This window comes from Salmo salar, chromosome ssa29, assembly GCF_905237065.1.
Source record: "Salmo salar chromosome ssa29, Ssal_v3.1, whole genome shotgun sequence".
NCBI classification, from domain to species: domain Eukaryota; kingdom Metazoa; phylum Chordata; class Actinopteri; order Salmoniformes; family Salmonidae; genus Salmo; species Salmo salar.
The window spans coordinates 42,253,345-42,264,038 of record NC_059470.1 but is presented as its reverse complement, the minus strand read 5'-3'; the positions used below and the strand labels follow the sequence as shown (position 1 = coordinate 42,264,038).

At 43.4% G+C, this 10,694-nt stretch overlaps 1 protein-coding gene across 1 annotated transcript; it reads right to left on the bottom strand.

The window, feature by feature from the left end:
* Positions 1-7,896: 7,896 nt before the first annotated feature.
* Positions 7,897-10,069, bottom strand: klhl34 (kelch-like family member 34). The gene has a single exon (XM_014181862.2). It carries the CDS (start codon positions 9,975-9,977, stop codon positions 8,181-8,183), a length of 1,797 nt encoding a protein of 598 aa, XP_014037337.1. The 5' UTR covers positions 9,978-10,069; the 3' UTR covers positions 7,897-8,180.
* Positions 10,070-10,694: the final 625 nt, after the last annotated feature.

Here is a 10,694-nt window from a genome sequence, read left to right as displayed (position 1 = left end):
CAGGCGGCATTGGCGGAGAGTCACTCAACATTGGCGGAAAGTCAGGCGGAGAATGACACGTTGAAGAGGGCGAGGAACGAGATGGAGTCACAATACATGCCAGGCACACCTGTGAGCTCTGGAACTCCACCTCCGACAGGCAGAGTCAACGTACGTGGCGAGTTCGTCAGGTCGTCGGTTCACCCTGACATTTCCATTCCTCTTCTGACAACAGAACTTGACGAACTGCTCACCGGGTACAGCAAGGACCGTTCGGACCGCTATGCTGTTCTGCAATTCCAAGGATGTGTAACCGATGAGAGATACCATGAGTGGACACAGAATATCAACTGGGATGGATCCTGAGGCAAATGTGGCTTACCAGTGAACCTCCGGGTGTTTATCATTAATAATGTGTCTCAGAAGTTTCTGTCCATGACTGATGCAACCCGAAAAAGCATTTAAGACAGAGTTTATGAGTACTTGAGGTCACCGAGAAAGTCTGGACATGGCCTGCTCTCCCTTAAGTAAGGAATACCACGGAGTGTTTTTGGTTGATGGCCAATATTAAAAACAGTCAAATGCATTTGTGAATTCAATCGCTTTATTGTTTAATTATTAAAGGCTCTTTTCTTTTCTCTGTGTTGAGTTCTTTAAGAATAAAGTAGGCTAATGAAGGCAACAAATTGTTGCTTACTGAAACTGATAGGATTTGAAGCAACTATTTCAGCACCATTTCGCGCTGTTCTGAGACAAGCAAGATTACTTAACTTCTTACATATAGGCGTTCCACTAGCGGAAACCCTAGCCAACAGCCAATGGGATCGCATGGCGCAAAATACAAAAACAACTAAAATACCACAATTGAATTTTCTCAAACATACATCTATTTTACACCATTTGAAAGATAAACCTCTCCTGAATCCAACCACATTGTCCGATTCCAAAAAGGCTTTACAGCGAAAGCAAAACATTAGATTATGTTAGGATACAACCACAGCAAAAAACAACAACACAGCCATTTTCTTAGCAAGGACAGCCATTTTCAAAGCAAGGTTAGCCGTCCAAAAGCACAAAACCAGCTAAAATTATGCACTAACCTTTGACGATCTTCATCAGATGACACTCCTAGGACATTATGTTAGACAATACATGCATTTTTTGTTCCCATCAAGTTCATATTTATATCCCAAAAAAATGATTTTACATTGGCGCGTGACGTTCAGAAAATGTATTCACCCCAAAATATCCGGTGAATTTACAAAGATACTCATTATAAACGTTGACAAAACACATAACAATTATTTTAAGAATTATAGATACAGTACTCTTTTATGCACCCGCTGTGTCAGATTTCAAAATAACTTTACGTAGAAAGCACATTGTTCAATATTCTGAGTACTGAGCACCATGCTATTCAGTTAGCCGTCCAGCCACGGCATCCCCAAAACGCTGAAATATGTTAAAAATATTATCTTACCTTTGCTGATCTTCGGCTGAATGCACTCGGAAGGTCTCCCACTTCCACAAGAAATGTTCATTTGTTCGATAAAGTCCATCATTTATGTCGAAATAAATCAGTTTTGATGGCGCGTCCAGATCCCCATTCCAAAATGCATCTTTCCACCGTCGACGAAAAGTTATAAAGTTCCCTCAGCGTTTGTAGTAACATGTCAAACCATGTTCACAATCAATCTTTAGGGTGTTATAATTGTAGAATTGCGATAATATTCCAACCGGACAATAGCAGATTCATTACAAAAGAAAAAGAAAAATGGCTAATCCTTCGTGAGCGCGCGCAAGGTAAGTCAATGACCCCAGCCCGACCACATACTGTTCCGGGTATTATTCAATCAAATTGTATTCTAGAAGCCTCAAACGAGGTTCTAATGACTGTTGACATCTAGTGGAAGCCTTAGGAAGTGCAATATGACATCACATACACTGTAGTTTAGATAGAACTTCATTTGAAATGACTACAGCCATCTGAGGTCAAACTTCCTGTTCGGGTTTTTTTCAGGTTTTTGCCTGCCATATGAGTTCTGTTATACTCACAGACATTATTCAAACAGTTTTAGAAACTTCAGAGTGTTTTCTATCTAAATCTACTAATAATATGCATCTTCTAGTTCCTGGGGCCCGAGTAGTAAGCCGTTTAATATGGGTACGTTTTTCATCCGGCTGTGAAAATACTGCCCCCTATAGTGAAGAGGTTTAAACGTAAACATTTTAAACGTTTTTTTTTAATCGAATTCAATAATATATTTGTACCACTGTAGATGTTGCGGTCAATCAGAGTTGAGTCCTATTGTAAAGAGTAGCCTAAAGGACAAAATGGGCAAACTTGCAATTTATGGCTTCCTGTTAAGGCAAGGGCTGATTTCAAGGTTTTACTGCTAACCTACAAAGCATTACATGGGCTTGCTCCTACCTATCTTTCCGATTTGGTCCTGCCGTACATACCTACACGTACGCTACGGTCACAAGACGCAGGCCTCCTAATTGTCCCTAGAATTTCTAAGCAAATGGCTGGAGGTAGGGCTTTCTCCTATAGAGCTCCATTTTTATGGAATGGTCTGCCTACCCATGTGAGAGACGCAGACTCAGTCTCAACCTTTAAGTCTTTATTGAAGACTCATCTCTTCAGAGGTCCTATGATTAAGTATAGTCTGGCCCAGGAGTGTGAAGGTGAACGGAAAGGCTGGAGCAACGAACCGCCCTTGCTGTCTCTGCCTTGCCGGTTCCCCTCTCTCCACTGGGATTCTCTGCCTCTAACCCTATTACAGGGGCTGAGTCACTGGCTTACTGGTGTTCTTCCATGACGTCCATAGGAGGGGTGCGTCACTTGAGTGGGTTGAGTCACTGACGTGGTCTTCCTGTCTGGGTTGGCGCCCCCCTTGGGTTGTGCCGTGGCGGAGATCTTTGTGGGCTATACTCGGCCTTGTCTTAGGACGGTAAGTTGGTGGTTGGAGACATCCCTCTAGTGGTGTGGGGGCTGTGCTTTGGCAAAGTGGGTGGGGTTATATCCTACCTGTTTGGCCCTGTCCGGGGGTATCATCGGATGGGGCCACAGTGTCTTCTGATCCCTCCTGTCTCAGCCTCCAGTATTTATGCTGCAGTAGTTTGTGTCGGGGGGCTAGGGTCAGTCTGTTACATCTGGAGTATTTCTCTTGTCTTATCCGGTGTCCTGTGTGAATTTAAATATGCTCTCTCTAATTCTCTTTTTCTCTTTTTCTTTCTTTCTCTCGGAGGACCTGAGCCCTAGGACCATGCCTCAGGACTACCTGGCATGATGACTCCTTGCTGTCCCCAGTCCACCTGGCCGTGCTGCTGCTCCAGTTTCAACTGTTCTGCCTGCGGCTATGGAACCCTGACCTGTTCACCGGACGTGCTTGTTGCACCCTCGACAACTACTATGATTATTATTATTTGACCATGCTGGTCATTTATGAACATTTTAACATCTTGACCATGTTTTGCCAGAAGAGGACTGGCCACCCCTCATAGCCTGGTTCCTCTCTAGGTTTCTTCCTAGGTTTTTGGCCTTTCTAGGGAGTTTTTCCTAGGGAGTTTTTCCTAGCCACCGTGCTTCTTTCACATGCATTGCTTGCTGTTTGGGATTTTAGGCTGGGTTTCTGTACAGTACTTTGAGATATCAGCTGATGTACGAAGGGCTAAATAAATAAATTTGATTTGATTTGATGCAATGCTTAAATACTCTAAAACCAGATTTGCCCCAACAACAAAAAATGCATCAACCCCTACAAGTATATTAATGTATTATTAACCCTGCATTATAAGTTTATAAAAGCCCCTTAGATATTAATTTATAATCCTCTGAATTTAATTAGATCTACTACTGTACAAGGATATTTAATTGATCTGCCAGTATTTTCATTTAGGGATTCCGGTAAACTCTTTGATGTTTCCTTTTATGTGTCCTATCAATTGTCATTGGATTATTCACCATGGCAATCAACAAAATGTATTTTTTAGTTAGGTTGACTTGTTTGCAGAATTCACAGCCTGCAACGCTTGTGAAAAACAAAATGCCTCCAGTTGTCCATCACTACTGTAAATAAAAACCCAGAATATCGAAGGTGCTTTTATATAATTACAATGTAGGGTTACTAATAATAATAATAATAATCGTTGGATGACAGATCTGCTCTCAGAACTCATAAAGCAGAAATATTGAAATAAAGATCAAACAGAACATTACTGATGGTTAGTAGTTAGTGGTTGTAGGATTTGTGCTATGAAGAGTATTGTAACGGTCTGCACTTCCAATGCAGAGTATTATAACGGTCTGCCCTTCCAATGCAGAGTATTGTAACGGTCTGCCCTTCCAATGCAGAGTATTATAACGGTCTGCCCTTCCAATGCAGAGTATTATAACGGTCTGCCCTTCCAATGCAGAGTATTATAACGGTCTGCCCTTCCAATGCAGAGTATTATAACGGTCTGCCCTTCCAATGCAGAGTATTATAACGGTCTGCCCTTCCAATGCAGAGTATTATAACGGTCTGCCCTTCCAATGCAGAGTATTATAACGGTCTGCCCTTCCAATGCAGAGTATTATAACGGTCTGCCCTTCCAATGCAGAGTATTATAACGGTCTGCCCTTCCAATGCAGAGTATTATAACGGTCTGCCCTTCCAATGCAGAGTATTATAACGGTCTGCCCTTCCAATGCAGAGTATTATAACGGTCTGCCCTTCCAATGCAGAGTATTATAACGGTCTGCCCTTCCAATGCAGAGTATTATAACGGTCTGCCCTTCCAATGCAGAGTATTATAACGGTCTGCCCTTCCAATGCAGAGTATTATAACGGTCTGCCCTTCCAATGCAGAGTATTATAACGGTCTGCCCTTCCAATGCAGAGTATTATAACGGTCTGCCCTTCCAATGCAGAGTATTATAACGGTCTGCCCTTCCAATGCAGAGTATTATAACGGTCTGCCCTTCCAATGCAGAGTATTATAACGGTCTGCCCTTCCAATGCAGAGTATTATAACGGTCTGCCCTTCCAATGCAGAGTATTATAACGGTCTGCCCTTCCAATTATAATAAATGCAGTAAAGAGGTCAATGGAACGCAGTCCGTGGGGATTGGCGCACATTCAACAAATCTGATATAACAAAGTGGATGGTTGTCAAACGAACATTGCAGAATAAAATATCTCCACCAATAAATAAGCACACAAACTGTAGCAAATGTAACAAAACACAAATGTAGGGGAAGTTAGAACGCTGATCTATCGGACTGACATTTTTTCTAAAATTAGGCACAGTGGGCTTTTGGATTCTCACCCTCTAAAAACAGAAGTAAATCATTCTAAACGGCTTTATTTACCACAGTGTGAAAGAGTGATACTGTAGCTGTAACTGCCGTCGTAGGAAGTGGACCAAGGCGCAGCGGGTTGAGTGCTCATTTTTAACATTTATTGAACACAAACAAGAACAAGAAAACGAACAGACGACACACAGCAATGCAAAATCAACCTCCCACAATACCCATAACAAACACACCCCTAAATATAGGACCTTCAATCAGAGGCAACGAGAAACAGCTGCCTCCAATTGAAGGCCCCAATCCCAATTAACTAAACATAGAACTAAACACCCTAGATCAGACATAGAAATACACTAACATAGAACATAGACCAAAACCCCGGAAACTCTAAACAAACACCCCTCTACATAAACACACACCCCGAACCACATAAAACAAATACCCCCCTGCCACGTCCTGGCCAAACTACAATAACAAATGACCCCTTTACTGGTCAGAACGTGACAGTAGCCCCTCTATATAAGGTGAGTTTCTGAAACACAGAGTCTTTCTTCGCTGATGTGAAGAAGAAACGGAATGAAAGAGTCCAGCGATGATTTGTCTGCATTGTTTGTGACATTGTGGCATTTAAAGCATATTGAAGATACAAGCCACCTCTTAATGAGTTCTGAGAGCCGATCTGTTATCCAACGATTATTAATATTATTAACCCTGCATTGTAATTATATAAAAGCCCCTTAGATATTCTCACAGACCAGATTTGCCCTAACAAAAAGCACCCTTTAGATATTCATTTAGAATTAATTGATCTGCAAGTATTTTCATATAGAACTCTTAATGAGTTCCGAGAGCCATGCAATACCAATTATTATTGGATTATTTACTCGTAAATGGTTTTGGATCAAAACAAATAAGTACCAACATTCTTTCTGATGGTCTTTAATAAATAAATATTTTGACCAAGTTCATCTGCTCATGTTGGGTGTGTTCCATTATTAATGTCATTTAAAGCACATTGAAGAAAGAAGCCGCCTTGTCACGGCTGTCGTAGGAAGGAGAAGCGGACCAAAGTGCAGCGTGTGTGTCATTCCACATTTTATTTACATTGTGAAACTATGCAAAACATAAACTAAAGAACAAAAACAACAAACCGTGACGCAGAGGTGAAACATACACTACTCAAAAACAATCTCCCACAAACCCAGGTGGAAAATACCCCTACTTAAGCGAAACGTTGATTAATGTGCACTGTCCCTGTAAAAATAAAATAAACTCAAATAAACTCAAGTATGATCTCCAATTAGAGACAACGAGGACCAGCTGCCTCTAATTGGAGATCATCCCAAACAAAACCCAACATAGAAATACAAAACTAGAACCTGACAACATAGAAATAGAAAACATAGAATAGAACAAAGAACTACAAATCTCGAATGCCCACCCAAATCACACCCCGACCTAACCAAAATAGAGAAACAAAATGCCTCTCTCAGGTCAGGGCGTGACACTCCTCTTAATGAGTTGCGAGAGCCGATCTGTTATCCAACGATTAGTTTAATAGCCCGGCTACTGTAGGTGTGAATATCCACCCAACTTGCAATGTATTCGATGCTTAAGTACTCTAAAGTTTTACACAGTATATGTTCATCAACATCTTTATGCTTTCGTTAATAAAATAATGATAAAAAAGACTTTCAAAATGCAGATGTTTATTTCCACTACTGTACAGTACATCTCAGCTACATTTTAGTTGCACTTCCCCCCAGATCCACGACCACTGGCAAAACCTTGCTGAGATGATCAATGTATTTGTTGCATTGTTGTATCATCAGTTTCTCAAGCCAAAACGTCTTGATGGCCTTCACCAGTTCATCTTTGCTTATAGGCTTGGCAGAGTTACAGATGAATTTTTCTGAATAAAGTAGTCTAATGAAGGCAACAAATAGTTTCTTACTGGAACACCCAAAGTCATCCAATTGTTATGATAGGATTTGAAGCAATAGCCTACCCGCGTGTGGTCAACCATTTCAACAGCGTTTCGTGCTGCTCTGGGCACGGGGACTGGTCTTGGTAAATCAATGAGATTTTAATTTTCACTGAATCTCCGTTTGGGTATTGGTTAGCCTACAATTAGGGTGTGGAAATGTTACGATTATTTTCCTCTTCACTTGCAGTCACTTAGTACAGTGCCATATTTTTCTAATGGAAACCCTGAGGGTTTCATTTTTCATTTTTCTTGGAATAGAAACACCATAATATTAATCAAATGAATTAAGCTAAATCAATCACATATACTATGTTCTTACAACAAAAAAAACATTTTTTAGTCCAGCCAATATTAATACAGTCAAATGCTTCTCAAAGATTCCCTCTAGTGGTCAAACTAGCACTAACTAGCATTAATGGCAACAATGGCTGACACTTAAATAACGTGCAATAATATTCTGCAGCAGCCCTCAAGCTGTGCTGCAGTACAACGCAACTTTTAAAGGAAGAACCACTGTAGCCATGTTATTTTCTACTTCCTGTATATAGCCATGTTATTTACTACTCCCTGTATATATCCATGTTATTTTCTACTTCCTGTATATAGCCATGTTATTTTCTACTCCCTGTATATATCCATGTTATTTTCTACTCCCTGTATATAGCCATGTTATTTTCTACTCCCTGTATATAGCCATGTTATTTTCTACTCCCTGTATATATCCATGTTATTTTCTACTCCCTGTATATATCCATGTTATTTTCTACTTCCTGTATATATAGCATGTTATTTACTACTCCCTGTATATAGCCATGTTATTTTCTACTTCCTGTATATATAGCCATGTTATTTACTACTCCCTATACATAGCCATGTTATTTTCTACTTCCTGTATATTGTGTTCCAGTCAGAGGAGTGTTAGTCTAACAGAGCCATCACAACACATTGTGTTCCAGTCAGAGGAGTGTGTAGCTGACAGATCTCAGCCCAACTGTCTCTCTCTGTGTCATATTCTAGAACACTTGCTACGCTCACTTCCTGTCCATCCCGCCATTTCCTGCCTCCGAACAGCAGCAGCCTCCCATTTTCTGTTGTCACCAGTCCGTAGTCGAACGAGCCAATGAGTACTGGGCGTAAGCGTGTCCACTGGTCAGCGAGTGAGTCATATCGCTCAATATCGCAGTAGTGCTCGTACATTCCTAGTAACGCGTAGACACATCCGGCAACAGTTGCCATGCGGTGACCGAAACGGCCAATGGACATCGGTGCTCGCTTCTCCCAAACTCCACCCCTAGCAACCATATCTAGGAAGAGGACCTCACAGTTGCCCTGATTACCCTCGTGGCTACTGACCTGTGTACGGTCCTGGTTGCCATGGCTACCACCAGACATTAGGATTCCAGTTCCCAGGGTGACCGAGGCGTGGCCATAAAGGGGGCGGGGCACAGAAATTCCTTTCCTCCAATGACCTGCTGCCATGTCATAGAACTCCACTGAGGCCAGGCAGGAGTGTGTGTCTGAGTGTGTGTGTGTTCCCCCTATAGTGTAGATGACATGGTCTACAACACAGCAGCTGAACTGGGATCTCCTCTCCAGCATGGGGTCCGCTTCCTCCCAGCATGCAAAGCGAGGATCGTACCGCCACACACAATTAGTTGTCGTCATAGTAACAGACTTCCCTTCACCCCCCTCTGCTCCGCCCTTCACCTCTTCTCCTCCAATCACAAACAGGAACCCCCCGACGCAGCACACACAGTGGTTCTTCAGTCGTCGTGGGAGACCAGCGTTCAATGATGACCACTTCCTGTCTCTAAGGTCGAAGGTGAGCACCTGCTGCTGCGGCCAATCAGTGCTGAGCCCGCCCCCCACCAGGAGCACATGATTGGCTGCTGCTCTGAGGGAGGAGTGTCGGCTCTGTCTTATTGGTCTAGCTGAGCCCAGCCAATGATACTCCAGCGCCTGCGTCACCTTACTCCTCATCAGGGGCGTGTTCATGTTGGTGTGGGCAGGGCTTAGTGTTGTGATGTCAGAGGGAGTAACCAATCCAAAACGGAGTCGGCTGAGCAGCAGGTTACAGCGGACCAATGGGAGAGGCTGGTTAGCATCCAGCCAATCCAGCACAAGTTTCAGTAGCTCCACCTCCTTGACACCGGGTAGTTCCTCCCTGTCCAGCACATCCGTTAGTGATTGGACGTTCAGCCCCAGAAGCCCCTCCCTGTCCTCCCGTAGCAAAGTGGCCATCTCCATGGCGATGATTTGATTGGCAGCTGCCAGCGCGTCAGGCAGGAAGTGGTGCTCAGCCAGGTTGGCATAGAAACATGAGGTCCTCAGCGACAGCCCGTCGCTAAGGAAACGCTCACATAGCGACACAGCTGTGTCCACCTGAAGGTACCTGGCGGTCTCCAGAACAACAGGCAGTGAGGCAGCTGATAGGCTGAGCCATCCAGAGTACAGGAAGTCCAGAACTGTCTCTAGTCCTGCAGGAGTTAGCGCCGGGAGTCTAATGCTAGCAGCTATCCTCTCCTCCGTCTTCTCACCAAACAAACACCAGAAATACTGGCTGGAACTGGCCAATAGGACGCGGTGACACGGGAAGGACACGCCTCCCGTCTCCAAGACAACATCACACAACCTCCTATCAGAGCGCAGCTTCCTGAAGCCAGAGAAAAGCACAGAACTCTGGTAAGAACTGTGGAGGAGAGAATAACTCTCCATAAAGAAAGTAGAGAGAGAGAGAGAGATAGAGAGATTGAGTGCGAGATTGAGAGAGAAGAGTGTGAGAGAGAGGAGAAAGAGATTGAGAGAGAGTTGAGAGAAAACAGAGAGAGAAGATTGCGAGAGAGAGAGAGGACAAGAGAGAGGTGAGAGAGAGAAGACAAGAGAGAGGTGAGAGAGAGAGGACAAGAGAGAGGTGAGAGAGAGAAGATAAAAGAGAGGTGAGAGAGAGAAGACAAGAGAGAGGTGAGAGAGAGAAGACAAGAGAGAGGTGAGAGAGAGAAGACAAGAGAGAGGTGAGAGAGAGAAGACAAGAGAGAGGTGCGAGAGAGAAGACAAGAGAGAGGTGAGAGAGAGAGGACAAGAGAGGTGAGAGAGAGAAGACAAGAGAGAGGTGCGAGAGAGAGGACAAGAGAGAGGTGAGAGAGAGAAGATAAGAGAGAGGTGAGAGAGAGAAGACAAGAGAGAGGTGAGAGAGAGAAGACAAGAGAGAGGTGAGAGAGAGAAGATAAGAGAGAGGTGAGAGAGAGAAGACAAGAGAGAGGTGAGAGAGAGAAGACAAGAGAGAGGTGAGAGAGAGAAGACAAGAGAGAGGTGCGAGAGAGGAGACAAGAGAGAGGTGCGAGAGAGGAGACAAGAGAGAGTGAGAGAGAGAAGACAAGAGAGAGGTGAGAGAGAGAAGACAAGAGAGAGAGAGAGAGTGAGGACAAGAGAGAT